Raw genomic sequence first — 16,340 nt, 5'->3', positions numbered from 1 at the left:
GCAGCACGAAGCCCAGCAAGAGGAGCCAGGTGAGCTTAGGACTGAGGCAGAACGCGATGCTGTGGCAGAGCTCAGAGCTGCATGGACACAGCTTTAAAGCACCCAGCTCTTCATGGGGAGCAGCTGTGCTGGGGATGCAGGCAGCACTTGTGGGGCTTCAGATGGGAGCCTGCACTGCTCTGCAGAGCACCAGAGCTGCAGCTCAGGTACAGGAGATCATTCTGATGTACTGCATGTTCAGTGGCTTCTTCCAACCCAGAGAAGCGCAGGGATGTGGCACAGGGACACCTCTGCTGCATCCGTGGTCTGTCGTCAGTGACAACACATGGGACTCAATGGGAGGAGGATTTCAGCCTGGATTTCAGCTGGAAGCATTCCTGTGTGTGTAACACAGCCGGTTGCATTGAGATAAACCTGAGCAGCAGCCATAGGGCTGTAAAACAGGCACAGGGAGCAGAGAAGCGCTGGGGGCTCCTTTGGTGCTGCAGGAGCTTCCAGCATCCAGCAGTGTGCACAGGGAGGTTGAGCTGCGGCCGCAGGGCCGTGTGCCCTCAGCTCGGTGCACACCTATGGGCAGCAGGGACCCCTGTCCAGGTGGGACCCCCTGGTTCCAGCTCTGTGGCTCAGAGGTGCCTTTGCTCTTCCCATTGCTAAGCGGAGGCTGTGCAGCTTCGGCAGAGCTCCCTTCTTTTTCCCTAACCTCGTTTTTGGAAAGATCTAAATTGCTTCTGCTCCAACTTCTATAAATAGGCTCCGGGTGCCAGGAGGTGGCACTGAAATCCCCAGTGCAGCCGTGGGGCTGGCGGGGTGCTGAGCCCCCTGCTGCCATCACTGCGTGGCACTGCAGTGTCCTTGGGGTGGGAGCAGCACGGTGCTGCCCTGCAGGACCCGCACACTGTGGCACAGTGGGGCTGTGGCCCTTCTCCTGCACTTGGCCCCATCAGCTGAGTGCTTGCCAGGCGTTCTGCAGTGCAGCACTGCTTCAAACTCATCTCCTCCTGCCCGTGAGCCGCCTCACTGACTTGTGATCCCCTGGATGGCACTGGGAGAGAGCAGCAAACTCATTGCTCCCTGTTCCCCCTTCTCTGGCTCTGCAGACTTCGTTCCCCCCATCCTCACCCTGCTCAGGCTGCTCGCAGGACCTGGGCCAGGCTTCGGTCATCTGCCCTTCTCAGAGCCTTCCTGGTTGCTGTGTCTGATTTGGGATGTGATTGGGGTCAGTGAGGGGGGCTGGCTGGGAGTGCAGCATGGAGCTCCAGCTGCAGCCACGGGGCTGCTCAGATCCGCATTCCTGCTTTGTTCTCTCTTCCCTTCTCAGTAGTTGCCCGTGCTCTGTTTGCTTTCTGATTGCTGCCAATATTCAGAATGACCTCAGGATTTCATTTCTGATGCTAACGAGGAACTGCAGCTCATTATTCTATATGCAAAATGAGATCTTTTTCTCTGCACTTTACGCTGATCTCCACCTGCAGTCACCTGGTTGCTCAGCATTTTAAGCTCCTTCTGTTTTCATTACCCTGAGCAATGCTCTGGAGCTGCTCTGTTGTCTGCTTTGCAGCGCTGCCTGCACACATTGCACTCATTGCACTCATTGCAGTGCTCCCCATTGCAGTGCTGTGCCCAGTGCTGTGCTCAATGCTGTGCCCAGTGCTGTGCCCAGTGCTGTGCTCAGTGCTGTGCTCAGTGCTGTGTTCAGTGCTGTGCTCAATGCTGTGCTCAATGCTGTGCCCAGTGCTGTGCTCAATGCTGTGCCCAGTGCTGTGCTCAATGCTGTGCCCAGTGCTGTGCTCAGTGCTGTGCCCAGTGCTGTGCCCAGTGCTGTGCTCAGTGCTGTGCTCAGTGCTGTGCTCAATGCTGTGCCCAGTGCTGTGCTCAGTGCTGTGCCCAGTGCTGTGCTCAGTGCTGTGCTCAGTGCTGTGCTCAATGCTGTGCTCAATGCTGTGCTCAGTGCTGTGCCCAGTGCTGTGCTCAGTGCTGTGCTCAGTGCTGTGCCCAGTGCTGTGCTCAGTGCTGTGCCCAGTGCTGTGCTCAGTGCTGTGCTCAGTGCTGTGCCCAGTGCTGTGCTCAGTGCTGTGCTCAATGCTGTGCCCAGTGCTGTGCTCAATGCTGTGCTCACTGCTGTGCCCAGTGCTGTGCTCAGTGCTGTGCCCAGTGCTGTGCCCAGTGCTGTGCCCAGTGCTGTGCTCAGTGCTGTGCTCAGTGCTGTGCTCAATGCTGTGCTCAATGCTGTGCTCAATGCTGTGCTCAGTGCTGTGCTCAGTGCTGTGCTCAATGCTGTGCTCAATGCTGTGCTCAATGCTGTGCTCAGTGCTGTGCCCAGTGCTGTGCTCAGTGCTGTGCTCAGTGCTGTGCCCAGTGCTGTGCTCAGTGCTGTGCCCAGTGCTGTGCTCAGTGCTGTGCCCAGTGCTGTGCCCAATGCTGTGCTCAGTGCTGTGCTCAATGCTGTGCCCAGTGCTGTGCTCAGTGCTGTGCTCAGTGCTGTGCTCAGTGCTGTGCTCAGTGCTGTGCCCAGTGCTGTGCTCAATGCTGTGCCCAGTGCTGTGCTCAGTGCTGTGCCCAATGCTGTGCCCAGTGCTGTGCTCAATGCTGTGCTCAGTGCTGTGCTCAGTGCTGTGCCCAGTGCTGTGCTCAGTGCTGTGCTCAGTGCTGTGCCCAGTGCTGTGCTCAATGCTGTGCCCAGTGCTGTGCTCAATGCTGTGCCCAGTGCTGTGCTCAGTGCTGTGCTCAGTGCTGTGCTCAATGCTGTGCCCAGTGCTGTGCTCAGTGCTGTGCTCAGTGCTGTGCCCAGTGCTGTGCTCAATGCTGTGCTCAGTGCTGTGCCCAGTGCTGTGCCCAGTGCTGTGCTCAGTGCTGTGCTCAGTGCTGTGCCCAATGCTGTGCCCAATGCTGTGCTCAATGCTGTGCCCAGTGCTGTGCTCAGTGCTGTGCTCAGTGCTGTGCCCAGTGCTGTGCCCAGTGCTGTGCTCAATGCTGTGCCCAGTGCTGTGCCCAGTGCTGTGCCCAGTGCTGTGCTCAGTGCTGTGCCCAGTGCTGTGCTCAGTGCTGTGCTCAGTGCTGTGCCCAGTGCTGTGCCCAGTGCTGTGCTCAATGCTGTGCTCAGTGCTGTGCTCAGTGCTGTGCTCAGTGCTGTGCTCAGTGCTGTGCCCAGTGCTGTGCCCAGTGCTGTGCTCAGTGCTGTGCTCAGTGCTGTGCCCAGTGCTGTGCTCAGTGCTGTGCTCAATGCTGTGCCCAATGCTGTGCCCAATGCTGTGCTCAGTGCTGTGCCCAGTGCTGTGCTCAGTGCTGTGCCCAGTGCTGTGCCCAGTGCTGTGCTCAGTGCTGTGCCCAGTGCTGTGCCCAGTGCTGTGCTCAGTGCTGTGCTCAGTGCTGTGCCCAGTGCTGTGCTCAGTGCTGTGCTCAATGCTGTGCTCTGCACTCTGAGCAGAGGCTGCTAATGAGAGCCGTCCTCCATGCAGCCCCACCTCAATGCACTCTTTATGCTCCCAGCCAGCTGCTGTTCCTCATGGAGCCCGTCCTGAGTTTCCTGTTTGCTGCCCTGCTGGCTCTTGCTGCGTGCCATGGCTGTGCCACTGCTGCACATGGGCTGGCGTTGTGCCCTGTTGGCCTTTCCTTGGTGGAAGTTCTGGTCCTGCAGCTGCTGTGTGCTGTCAGCAGGATGGACTTTAAGGGTGGGTGCACAGAGGGCTGAGCGCTGCCAGCACTGCTGTGTGCAGAACGCTGCTGTGTGCTCACAGGGCTTCTGCCCAGCACGGAGCTGACTCCTCCAGCCTGTAGGCACAGACAGCTTGAACTGGTGGGCATCCAACCATGGAGTGAATGTCAGCACACTGCAGAGGCTCTAAGGCTGGAGAAGCCCTCTGAGATTCCCATGCCCATCCCCAGCCTATCCCCACCGTGCCCACTGACCACATCTCCCAATGGTGACCCCCAGGATGGTGACCCCCCACCCCCTGGGCAGCTGTGCAGGTGCCCACTGGCTCTTTGGAGAAGGAATTGTTCCCAACGTCCATCCTGACCTCCCTGGGCACAACATGGGAGCACCCCCCCGCACCCTATTGCTGTTACTGGAGCAGAGGCCGATCCAACCTCACTCCAAGCTCTCAGGATTCAGACAGAGCAGTGAGGTCTCCCTGCAGTGCTTCTGGTTTGTGCCCAGGACTTCCAGATGTCACCATTAATGGCACACAGAGGAGGGGCTCCTTGGGACGAGAAGGTTGTTACGTATATTTAATTGCTAATGGAGAAAAAGTGGACGTTACTGAACATAAACCAAAGCAGTGAGTTAAGCAATGGGACGAGGTGCATCAGCAGCCCACATCCAGCAGGGCTGTGCTGTGGGGTTGCTCTGTGCTGGATGGGTCTGTTCTCAGAGCATGGATTGCAGCTGTTGGGCACAGCTGCCTCGTCCAGCTGTGTGTGTGAGCGATGTGTTTGCACTGGGTTGAGGTTGGTTTCGGATGGAGTTGCACTGGGAGGGTCGGGTTGGATACTGGGGCCAATATCCAGTGGGGCTGGGTTGGGGTTGGGGACCCCAGAGGTCTTTTCTGGCCTCAGTAATTCTGCGGTTCTATGGGCAGCCTCCTGATAAGAAGACAGAACAATTTCAGGTCGGTATGAAAGGTGTAAGATGGATTCATTAGGCTCTCAATATGGAGTTTATATGAAAATGATACCAGCTGAGTTTCCACTGGAGTTCTGCACCATCCTGGCCCCGTTTTGGGAGGTGGGAGCAACATGGACTCTGCCATGGAGGAGGGATGGCTGCTGTGTCGTCACACAGCCCTCAGTGTCTGCAGAGAACGGCAGAAGCTCCCTGTCCCTCTGCTGCTTGGGTAAGGGCTGCCTTGCTGGGCACAGTGTGTCCAGCTGTCCGTCCTGCTTCTCACATCAGCTCTGATGACATCTGCCCCTGTGGGAGCAGCCATTCTGGAGCCACCCAGCGCCACCTCCTGCCCCGGCCACACAGGAAGCTGTGCTGGGGCTGTGGGCTGCACTCTGCGGTCAGCCCCGAGGGCTCCCCATGTCTCTCAGCAGGGAACGCTGTGTGGCACAGAGCGGCTCCCCTGGGGCTGGGGGCCGTGGCACCAGTAGCTGCCTTTGGGGAGGAAGCGACGCTCCGCTCTGAGGTGTCTGCGGTCACAGCAGAGCCTCTGGGGCGCGGTGGGAACGCAGGCAGAAAGCCACAGCTTGGTTTGTTTGATCTGTGGTTGGTGTTTGGTCCTTGTGCACGTCCCCTGGGATCAGGGACAGGTGCTAGGGCTGCTCCTGGGCAGTGCTGCACTGCTCTGTGCCTGCGGGGGGGTCCAGCCCTGGCCTGGAAAGCCGTGTTGGTGTTGGTTGTGGTGTGAGGTGAGCGCACCGGGGTGCTGAGTGCCGTCAGCACTGCTGTTAGGATGAGAGGGGGTGGTCTGACATTCATCATGGGGGGTCACGTTGGGTGCTAAGAACGATTTCTTCCCCACAGAGGAGTCAGGCACTGGCACAGCAGCCTGGGGGTGGGGGGTCACCATCCTGGGGGTGCCCAGAGCTGTGGGGATGTGGTGCTGGGGGATGCGGGCAGTGGGCACAGTGGGATGGGCTGGAGCTGGGGATCTGAGGTCTTCTCTGCCCTGAATGATTGCGTCGTTCTGTGGTGCCACAGGGGGACAGCAGGGCGTCCCTCAGCTCTCTGTGTGACTCACAGTGAGGGCTGGCAGCCAGGGACTGCAGGGTCTGGGTGGGCACAGCAGTGGGATGAGGGATGGGGGTGCAGCTGGCGGTGGGGCTGCAGCACCAGGAGCCCAGGTCATGGTTCCATCTCTCTCCATTATACAGAATGGATGGCTGATGAATTTGCTCGCAAGAAAGCAACACTGAGTCTAAACAAGGTGGTGGTGAGGCACTGGCACAGGCTGCCCAAGGAGGCTGTGGATGCCCCATCCCTGCAGGCATTGGAGGCCAGGCTGGATGTGGCTCTGGGCAGCCTGGGCTGCTGGTTGGCGACCTGCACACAGCAGGGGTTGGAGCTGGATGAGCATCGTGCTCCTTTGCAACCCAGGCCATTCTATGGCTCTATGATTCTACGATTATTTTAGCTGCAAGAGCCTCCTGCCCATGAACGTGCGTTTGCCTTTCCATCTCAGCACAGCCTTTCTGCACACAGCTCCTAACGCAGCCCGTAACTCCGTGCTCACTCACTGCACAGACACTGCCTCGCTCGGGAGCACACTGCATGCACAGCACTGCATGGAAGCTGCTCGTCTGCTTCTGGCTCAGAGTCACCTCCTGGCACCCTGCTGGCAGCTGGGCACGTTGGGCTTTTTGGTCGTGGAGGCCCTTTCCAATGTGAGTGGCTCTGTGCTCTGTGCTCTGTGCCTGCAGGCGCTGCGGGGCTCCTCAGCAGCCTGCCCTGCTGCCCCAGGAGCCGCCAGCTGTGGGCACATCCCTGTCCCTGCTGGTCCTGGAAGGAGCAGGGGGACCCCAGGTCCTGGTGGGTCCTGCAGCCGGGCTGGGGTCTGTGGGATGAGGCACGGGTGGGCGCTGCCTTGCTCAGGGCTCACCGGCCTCGTTTGTGCTGCATTTATGTAGCTGGCTTGAGAGCAAGCTGCTTTAGGGCTGGAAAGAGCCGAGCGGTGAGGGAGAGCTTTGAAAGGCCGGGCTGGCTGCCTGTACAAAAGAAAGCTTAATTAACAAGCCAGGACTTGGCCAGGGATTGTGGTTACTTTTCTATTCTGGGAGCAACGGCGCAGGATCCAGAACAGTTGGAGTCACTGCTGGCCATTTGCGAGGCTTCAGGAACTGATGTGCAAAATAATGGTCAGCTCCTGACTGCTGTCAGCGCGGAGGGGCTGCAGGTGGGGGCTGTGTTGGGAGAGGTGGGGTAACCTCGTGGTTGTGTGAGCTGCGGTCGGACTGGAGCAGCACGCGGTGCTGGAGCCCCATCGCTGCCCCTCTCCATCCCCCTCACTGCGTTTCTGCCTCTGCCCAGCTCTGCTGGAAGCCCAGGCACCGCCGTGGGCTGTGGACGCTGATGATGGGAGCTCAGCACCTGGAAGCTGCTGGGCCTGGGCCGCCCTGCTTTGTGGGATGGCAGGGCTGGGAGCGGGGCCTCGCTGAGGCTGCGTGAGGGGACTTGGTGTGGTTGTCCTGGGGGTGGGGATGGGTGCGAGCAGAGCAGGGTGCAAAGGCTCTGTCTGAGGAAGGTGGCACCGACTCAGAGCCCTGCTGAGCTCAGGGGCTCAAAGCGGTCAGCACAGGTGTGGGCAGGAGCAGGAGCAGCACAAGCTGTGCGTTCACTGACGTGTGGCTGCAGGCGCTGCGCCCAGCAGTGCTGCTGTGATTTCCTGTGCTCCCATTTCACTGCAGAGCACGGCTGTCAAACCACACCTCCACAGGAGCCCCGGCTGCCCGCTCGTCACAGGGACATATCCTCATCCACCCGGCCACCCCTTCGTGGAAGCTCTCAGTATCCCTTAGGAGCCATCAGAACCCACAACCGGGGCTGGCACGAAGCCTGGGAGCTCCCAGCAGAGGCGGCACTGCCCCGCAGCGCTCAGAGCACGGAATCTGCTGAGCAGCCCGATGCTCAGCTGTTGCTCTCACCTCAAACACATCTTCCCCCTTCCCTGTACGAAGTGCTTTCATGCTGTCCAGACACCTGAGGCTGCTGGTGCCCGATGCTGCAGGCGTTCAGCTTGCTGTGCATTGCCTCGTGCAGGCAGCAGTGAGGAGCGGGGCTGAGGCTGGGGAAGGGCTGCAGGGTGGGCTGCAGTGGGCTGCAGGCAGTTCTGCTGCTCCAGGACCCACAGTGTCTGTTCAGTGCCACGCATGTTCTCACCCACAGCTCTGTTGTAACCTTGGTGCACGGCGATGCACCACCTCCAGAGCTCTGTTTCCTTTCCTAAAACTATTGCTGCTGAGCTCTGCGCTCTGTTCTGCAAGGAAGTGGGTTTGCATTTCTAGAAAATGTGGTTTCTGGGTGCAGTGCAGTGGGGTGGCAGGGAGGTTTTGTCTCCTCGTGACCTCCAGGTGCTTTCACCTGCCCACTGCATCCTATTCCTGCACCGTCCGTCCCTTGGGTTCACCCCTTTGCTCTGTTTCCGTTTCTCACTTCCTCCGCTGCTGCTGGATTAAGAGGATCGTTGCTGCTGTAAGCGGTGATGGGAGGCGCTCCAGGACCCAAAAGAGGCCCTTCAGCCCTGTTTCCAGGCTGTCAGATGGGCCCTGCGCCCCTCCGTGCCACTCCGTCGGACGGAGCCGTGACCGCAGCCGTCCCACGCTGCGATCCTCCTGCAGCAAAACCTCCCTGCGTCTCCGTGCCCGACGTCGGCACCCCGGAGGAGCGCAGCGCAGCGCAGCGCTGCCTTTCCCGTGCCGGGGCCTCACCGCGGAGCAGCGCGGGGCGGCAGCCGGCAGCGCGGCGCTCCGTGCGGCTGTTCCTCGGCCTCTCACGTCCTTCTGTTAATCGGAACCAGATGTTCGCTGCCGCAGCGCCGCGCCGTGCCGTGCCTCACCGCGGCGCAGGGCCGCCTGACCGCCGTCCGCAGCAGCCGGGGTTCACCGGCCGTTATTGCCGTGCGCGGCCCCAGCCGGCGGCAGTCGGGGCGGTGGGATCGCGGCGCAGCGCCCCGGCTCACCGTCGGCCTCCTCGTCGGTTGCTCCGCCTGCAGCTCGGAGCTCCTCCGCCGCCACCGCGCGTTGTGTCAGTTGTGTCTTTTGTTCGTGCTGCGTGAGCGGCGCCGGGGGTTTACGCCGATACTGCGGCATACGGAACCCTTTGCTTTATAACAAGCTAATCGGCGAAAACACTGCTGTGTTACCGTGTCGTGGAGGCGGATGTTGGGCGGATTACAGCAGCGCGGGTGTTGCGCGCTCCTGCGGGACGGGGAGCGCGGCGCACGGCGGCGCACAGAGGCTGAGGGGTCGCGTCCTAGGGGGTGGGGGAGGCCGATGGCACCGATGGGGGACGGAGGGTTTGGGGGACGGCGGCCCCGGGCCGGGCGGGCTTCGTGCCGTTGGCGCCGGGGCTTCGTGACTCGCGAACGCCCTCCGCGGTCCCGCAGAGCCGCGCCGCCCCGTGCCGATGCGCTGCGCGCTCCCGGGGCGGCACCGGACGCGCGCGCGGAGTCGGGCCCGTGGCTGCAGCGCCCCCTGCCGGCCGGCCTCGGCGGCGGCTCAGCGCGGAGCGTCGGGCGGCAGCGCCCCCCCGTGGCGGCCGCGTGCGGCGCGCAGCAGCAGGGCGGACTCGCGGGGTCCGAGGCGGCCGACCGCCGGTTCCGGGCCGGGGGGCTCCGCGGGGCCGCTCCGGGCTCGAGGCCGAGGCGCGGAGGCCCCGAGAGGGCGCGGCCTCGGCGGGGCGGCCCCGGCCCCGTCCCGTCCCCCCGGCGCGTTCGGGGCGGGCCCGCCCCGCGGCTGGCGGCGCGCCGGAGCGCGGCCCGGGCATGCCGGAGCGGCGTGGGAGCGGGCGGGCGGCGGGCGGCGCGCGGGGGGGCCCGCGGCCATGGGGCAGCCCCGCGGGTGACGATGGCGGAGGGCCGGCGGCGGAGCGGGGCGGCGCGGGGCCCCCCGAGCCCGAGCCCGAGCCCGCGGCGCGCCGTCAGCGTGTGCGAATCGCTGGACCTGCAGGGCGTCCCCGCCGTCCGCGCCGCTCTCGGGGCCGCCCAGCAGCAGCGGCGCCGGCCCAAGAGCTTCTGCGCGCCGGGCGGCGGGCCGGGGGTCGGGGCGCTGCTGGGCTCCGCGCCGCGCTCCCGGGGTGGCCTGCTGGACTTCTTCCGACCGCGCCGCCGCGACGAGGGGGACTGCGGGGAGCCCGGCGGCGGCGGGGCGCAGCGAGTGCGGCCAGGCAGCGCGTCCTTCCCGCCCGCCGCCCGCCCGCTGCCCGCCGACAGCCCCGGCTTTCCCCGCGGAGGGTCCCTTTGGGGCAGCCGCCGCTGGAACCTCTTCGGCCGCAGCGGTCCCGGCCCGCGGCGGCACCTGAGCGCCCTCCGCAAGAGCTTCAGCTTCCGCCTGCGCCGGGGCCACGAGCTGCGGCGCTCCGAGTCGGGCGGGCTGCGCCCCGCGCGCCTCCGCACCAAAAGCGAGGGCGACGCCGGATCGCTGCACGCCTGTCCCAGCAAGCGGGATCTGCTATACCCGGAGCTGGGACGCGCCGCGCTGCGGGCCGAGCCCGGGCCGCCCGGCGGGCTCTGGAAGCTGCTCACCAGCCGCTTCCGACGGCGGGGAGCGCGGTGCCGGCCCCAAGGAGCCCCTCGGCGGCAACGACCCCGTCCTGCTGGGCGGCGGCCCTCTGCGAGCGCTGGGTGAGTGCGGCGGAGCACCGGGTCCGGTCGGGCGCCGTTCGGCATCGCGGGGCTGCCGCCGTCACCGCGTCCGCCGCCCTGCTCGGGGGGGGCGGCCCGAGGAGCCCCCGTGTGCGGTGCCCGGGGGAGGCGGCTCGGAGCCGGCGGGGCGGGGGAGGAGAGCTTCGTGCGGGCTGTCGGGGCAGCGCAGGGAACCGGAACGCATCCCGCTCGTGGGAGGGCAGAGGGGCATCGCTCCCGGACGGGGCCGAAGGACGCGACGGCTGAGGAACGCCGCGTGAGGTCCCTGACGGCTGCGTCTGGGGCGCGGGGCGGTCTGTGGGGTGCGGAGGGTGCAGCAGGGTGGACCGGGGCCCGCGATGGGGCGCGAACACGTGGTGGGCTCGGGAGTTGATGCTCCGATGGAGCTCTCCGGGCCGTGCTGCCGGGGGCTGCGTGGTGCCGGGGCTGCCCGGGTCGGCAGAGGCTCCGTGGAGCTGGGCTGCCCGCACTCCCTCCCCAGGCCCCATTTCCCAGCGCTGTTCCCCATCCCGTTCCCCCGCGTGGCCCCACAGCGGCAGGCGCGGAGCTGGGAGGAGCGCGCGGCGCCCGTGGGCTTTTTAAGGCATTGAACGCTGCGGATGGAGCAGCGGTGGGGGTTGGGCTTTGGGCAGCGCCTCCAGGCGCCCGTGAGCCGCGCGGGGCTCCGTCGTTGGGTCCCTGGAGCTGACGCTGTGGTAGCGGCTCCAGGGCGACTCTGCGCCCAGGTGCTCTCCGTTAGGGTCGGATTCAGCGTGGGAACAGCCCCGCTGCAGCGCGGGGAGCTCCACGCGTTCATCCCCGGGTCCCCGGGGCTCGCGGTGCCTTCCAGGGCTGTCCGTGTGGCCTCGGGGCGCTGCGGGGTGGCAGGGCTGTGCTCCCTGCGTCGGTGCCCCCAGCCTCACGCTGCCCCCGTGGCAGGAGGTTCCCAGGCGAGCGGAGGCCGCACTCATGGCTGCGGAATGTGGGTGTACCCGGGCTGGGAGGTGCAGCAGGGATCTGTTGCTGCTTGCTGGTGACTCCCGGCAGGAGCTGCGCCCGCAGCCACCAGCCTGACTGCCACGTTCCCAGGGGTGCAGCTGGGGTTGTGTCCCCACGTCGGTGTCCTCGCCGGGCGGGCGCCGTGCTGCCTCAGCACCGCAGCGTGGGCTGGCTGTGGGACCTCCGCTTGCTGTGGCGCAGCTGGGGCTGCACAGGTTGTGCTTGGGTTTGGTGCTTGCTCGGAGTTCCTGCTTTGCTGTTTGCTGCCTGCTTTGCCTGCTCGGGATGTGCTCCTGGGTCACTGAGATGCAGAGGAGCAGCAGTGAGGCTGCAGAGCCGTGGGGCTGCAGGGCAGAGCTGACGTCCTCGTCCTGCTGGACGTGTCCCATCTCTGCACTGAGCTGTTTCCATGGGCCCTGAGAGCTGTCAGTCAGATGTGGAGCACTGCAGCCCCGCTCCTGCTCGGCTGCCTGGGTGCACGGCTCGGGGATCTCTGCCCTGTCCTTCTGCAGGCCGGTGCTGCTCCTAACGCATGCTCAGCACTTCCAGACCTCGACTGCTGTGTGCTGTGCTGCCCACCTCAGCCCTAGGAGAGCTGCTCAGCCGCCCCAATGTGCCCCCCTGGGGGTGCAGCTGCAGCTGTGGTTATCAGCTCCTTGGAGACGCTGGGTATTGCAGGCAGAGCTCCAAGCAGTGCAGCTTCTCCAGTCCCAGGAGCATTTTGGTTACAGCAGAGACCCATCCAGCACAGCATGCATCGTGAGCACCCCAAAGGCCACCTAAAGGGAGAACGGTGCTGTCCCCCGTGACCTGCTCAGATCTCTGCACCATGCTTGCTCCTGCTGGCTTGGGGCTTTGGCCTGCTCCAGGCACAGGAAGGGGTGGTCGGGGAATGCAGGATTTGATACCTGAAAAAGCTTGGAGCTCATCTGTGTGTGGCACCGTGGAGGCCCAGCAAGGACAGGGGCCCTTGGAGCTGGTTCTGTGTCAGCCCACGTGCAGCCTGCTGGGCCAGCGCACAGAGCCGCGCTGAGGGCTGGGAGCTGTGTGTCCATGTGCATCCCTGCAGACACAGCCTGCAAACGGCAAGCACGGGCTGAGCATTTCCCTGCTGGCCTTCCAAAAAGCTCTGCTTCCTGCAGGGTGCCTCGAGGTCGGAGGTGATGCCCTGCTGTCCTGCTGGGTGCACGGCCACAGAGGAACGTAGGGTAGGTGAGGGAAGGCTGCCTGCAGAGGAGGACGGTGCTCGTGTATTCAAGGGAAGTTTGCATAGCGAGCGGAGCAGGCAGTGATAGGCATCACCTCGTGTCAGCACCTGCCTGCGATCGCTGGGGGAGCGGGGCTGGGGCCGGGCTGCGCCTCCAGCGCTGAGCGCAGCGGCAGCCCGTGCTTCTGAGAGCTGCAGCTGGCACCGGGGGTCTGGGTGCTCGTCTGGAGGGGGCGCACACCGCAGGCACGGGGCGGCTGCCTGCAGCCTGCGCTCTGTAGGAAGGGAGCAAGGGAGCGCTTCCGAGGGTGGCGCCTTTGCCGGCCTGCCCTGCCCTCAGCTGGCGCTGAGTCTGACCCACCTGGAGCAGGTTTTGCCGGTGAGGTGAGCGCCTGGCGGGGCGCTGGGAGGCAGCGCTTTGTGCTCCTGGGCACGGCCTGCAGGGCTGCTGCAGCGCGCGGGCAGAGCTCACAATGCTGTGTGTCCTTCGGTCTGCAGTGGGACGCTGCCCGGGTTGGGGCTGGGTGCTCACCCTGTGAAAGCAGGGCAGGCTGCCCCGCTGCTGCTGAGTGCTGAGCAGTGAGGGTGGGAGTCAGTGCTTGCGCTGCGCTGCCGGCAGCCTCGGCTCCCAGCCTCTCGGTGCTGAGCTGAGCCCTGCAGAGGACGCGGCTCTGGGTGCTCTGATGGCTGCCGGCGCTGCTCACTTTGGTTCCTGAGATGCAGAGAGCTCCGTGCTGCAGGGCTGAGCTCTCCCCACCCTGTGCCAAAGGGGTGGCTGTGATGGGCACCGTGCCCTGCTGTCGGCTGGGGACTTTGGAACGTGGTCTGTGGGCTGTTTGTTCGGCCTCTGACCTGGCTGCAGGGCTGGTGGGGATGTCCGAGCGTCCCAGGTGTGCCGCAGCGGCTCGGTTGATGTGCTGGTTAATGATTATTTGTGTCTGTGGAGACCAAACGCACCCGGCAGTGCTCCCAAAGCAGGAGGCAGGCGGGCCTTCTGCACCGCGCTGCATGGAGCTCCCTGTGCTGATGGGGAGTGAATGGCAGGGGAAAATGAGAGCCTCGTGCTGCTGGTGCACAGCCAGTATGGTGTGTGGATGGAGGCATCTGTCCTCCTTTTGCTCTGCAGGGAGCTCTGGAGGTGTCTGTGGGGCTCACGGTGCAGTGGGGTCCTGGTGCTGACACCGCCTGGTGCTGAGGCTGTGCAGCTTGCAGGGCGCAATGAAAGCCCCCAGGCTCTGCGTGGAGGCTGCAGGAGCTGGGATTTAAGGCGGTGTTTGCACTCCTGAAACTCATCACTGAAGAGGGAGATTTGATGTGGTTTTAGGAAAAGGCACAAGTGTGTGCAATAAACAAAGCAGAGGCGGCTCAGGAGGTGTGCAGGCTGCTGGGGCTGCAGGCACGTGGTGTGAGTGCTGGGGCTGATGGCTGCCTGCAGGCTGGGGCTGGCTGCAGAGCTCACCCCATGGGTGCTGGTGGGCATGAAGAGGGGTGCAGGCTGGATCTCAGCACAACACGGTCAAAATCTGTTGCTGACAAACTCCTGAGCCTGGTTACAGTGCGGTGTCAGCACAGCAGGGCGGGCTGCCAGCATGGATGAGCTTTGCTCTCAGTCTGAGCAGCCTTCCCCCCCAGCTCTATTGCACGGCAGCCAGCTCAGCGCATCTCACCTGTGCTCCACTCACAGCCCCTGCAAAACCTCACCATTTTCACCAGTTCTGCCACAGTTTAAGGAAACTCTACATGTAGTGCAGCAGTGCAGGGCGTGCTTCCTTCATCTGCATGGGATGGAGGGGATATGGTGAAGAGGAAGATGGTGGTGGTGCTTCATGTGTTGCAGTGATCCAGCAGGGAGCTCAGCGGGACAGAAACTGTGGGAGGAGTGGTGCTGGGAGAAGCACTGATGGACTGGAGGGACTCAGCTCTGTGCACTGCAGCTTGCAGCACGTTTGCAGCTCCGTGCGTGCAGTGCAGGCAGCGTGCAGGCTGGGGCTGGAGGCTGTGCTGCCGCGGGGCTGGGCAGGAGGGTGGGAGAGTGGCACAGAGCGAGGCTCCTGTCCTGATCCCTTCTGCTCTCTGCTCTGCAGATTCCTTTGTGAACAGCCAGGAATGGACCCTGAGCCGCTCGGTGCCTGAGCTGAAGGTGGTGAGTATTCACATCAGCCCTCCAATGCTGCTCCACGTCCCCAAACGGCCCCTGCGTCCTCCTGAGGCGCAGTGAGTGCGCACAGGGCTCCAGCCCCACGGAGCACAGAGGGAATGGGGCTGCTGCTGTGCTGGGGGGGTTTCCCTGGGGGGACCACGCTGTGCAGGAGTGGGTGCTGGTATGGGAGAGCACGTGGGAGCAGAGCTGAGCACCTCTCTGGTGCTCCCATGTCCCTGTGGCCACCCTGCGGTGTCCCTGCCCTAAGGGTGCTGTGGAGTGAGACCTCACCTCCAGCACTGTGCTCTGTGTTCAGCAGAGAGCATCTGGCTGTTGGTTTGCAGTGCATCCTGCAGAGCTGTCACTGCCTGCCTGCAGGGCAGACACCAGGAGGCGCGTGGGCTCTGGCAGTGGAGTCCCCCCTCGTGCCCACCTCACCCCATGTTCCTATGGGCCGTCTGCAGCAGGGATCTGCTCTCAGGGTGCAGCCCTCCGAGGCTGGAGATGTTTCCACCACGTGTCCTTGCTGGATCCTGTGAGCTGCCACTGTCACCAGTGCTGGGGGACGGGTGGTGGCTGCTTGGGCTGCACTGGCTGATGGGCACCAGGGCCCAGAGAAGTGCCTGGGGGGGAGGTGCAGGATGGCTGTGGTGGGACAGGGCCAGCTGTGCAGAGCACCGCGTGCTCCCAGCTTTCCCAGGACCCTACAATCCGTTCAGAGCTTCGCTCTTCTTGTGCTCGACAGCAGCCTTCAGTGTAACTCCCTTTGAGAACTGTTGGCACGTCTCCTTTCAGCCCTTTTAAGATTAAATGCTTTTCGGTCTTACTCTGAAAAGCAAGGGATGTTTTGGCAGGTCACACCAGCACAGTGCTGCCACAGTTTTTATCTGCAGTTAAGTATTAATGAAAGCAAACTCTGAATATTCACTTGTTAGTTTCCCTTGTAAAACACGTGTCTGTCCAAAGATGCTCCTGCAGCTATTCTGTGTATTCTGATGTGGTAACAGCGTGCAGCGCTGCAGGCTGAACAAACCTGAGGCCTTCAGCTCTCCCCAGAGCAGCACGGCCTTTTGCCTTGTCTGCCATCACCCCTGGGGTTCCGTCTGGACGCTGTGGTGCTTCCCAAAGGCGCTCAGGCTGGTACTGAGCTGTGTCCCTTTCTGCCTGCCTGCAGTCTGTGGTGGTGGGGGGACCCTTTGCAGGCCTGTCCTGAGGGAAGGAAAGCATCAAAGTGATCAGATGGGAAGGGCTGGCTGCACGTTGTGCCAGAGGAGGTGCAGGTTGGGTTTTAGGAGCAGTTCTTCTCCAAAGAGCAGTCGGGCACTGGCACAACTGCACAGGGTTGGGGGTCACCATTGCTGGAGGTTTTCAAGGACCGTGGAGATGTGCTTGGGGACGTGGAGGGATGGGGTTGGGAATCTCGGAGGTCTTCTCCAACCTGAATGATTCTGTGATTCCACAAAGGGAAGCTGTCTGCCCACAGAGCTGCTGCTGTCTGGAGGCAGCAGTCAGTGTGGGTCCAGTGCTGCTCTGGCACTGCAGTGCGGTGCCTCCCTTCCTCCCTGGGCTCTGGATTTTTGCTCCTCTGCCACCCGCCCTGATGTACGGCCGCCCCATCGCTCACAGGGTCCGTTTCTCTCCCCAGAGCCCTGCAGGCAGGCAGGTCTTGGAGCCAGCAGCCCGAGCTGCCACAAATGTGCACAACTCTGCCCCTCGT

The 16,340-nt window shown here is 63.5% G+C and overlaps 2 protein-coding genes across 6 annotated transcripts in view; both read left to right on the top strand.

Annotated features, from left to right (window-relative positions):
- SMARCD3 (SWI/SNF related, matrix associated, actin dependent regulator of chromatin, subfamily d, member 3) overlaps positions 1 to 16,340 on the top strand; it is a 251,183-nt gene that overhangs the window by 24,444 nt on the left and 210,399 nt on the right. The gene's annotated exons all lie outside the window — the stretch shown is intronic.
- AGAP3 (ArfGAP with GTPase domain, ankyrin repeat and PH domain 3) overlaps positions 1 to 16,340 on the top strand; it is a 79,374-nt gene that overhangs the window by 8,520 nt on the left and 54,514 nt on the right. For 4 of the 5 annotated variants that reach the window (XM_048951405.1, XM_048951404.1, XM_048951402.1 and 1 more), the window contains exon 2: positions 14,568 to 14,626. In XM_048951405.1, the coding sequence (XP_048807362.1) occupies positions 14,568 to 14,626 (59 nt within the window). Of the gene's footprint in view, positions 1 to 9,975; positions 10,278 to 14,567; positions 14,627 to 16,340 lie in introns of those variants that run through there. The other variant, XM_048951406.1, reaches the window with a different exon arrangement.

Source organism: Lagopus muta, chromosome 7 (genome assembly GCF_023343835.1).
Source record: "Lagopus muta isolate bLagMut1 chromosome 7, bLagMut1 primary, whole genome shotgun sequence".
NCBI lineage: Eukaryota > Metazoa > Chordata > Aves > Galliformes > Phasianidae > Lagopus > Lagopus muta.
Note: the sequence above shows the minus strand (reverse complement) of the source record. Positions and strands in the feature narration are given on the sequence as shown.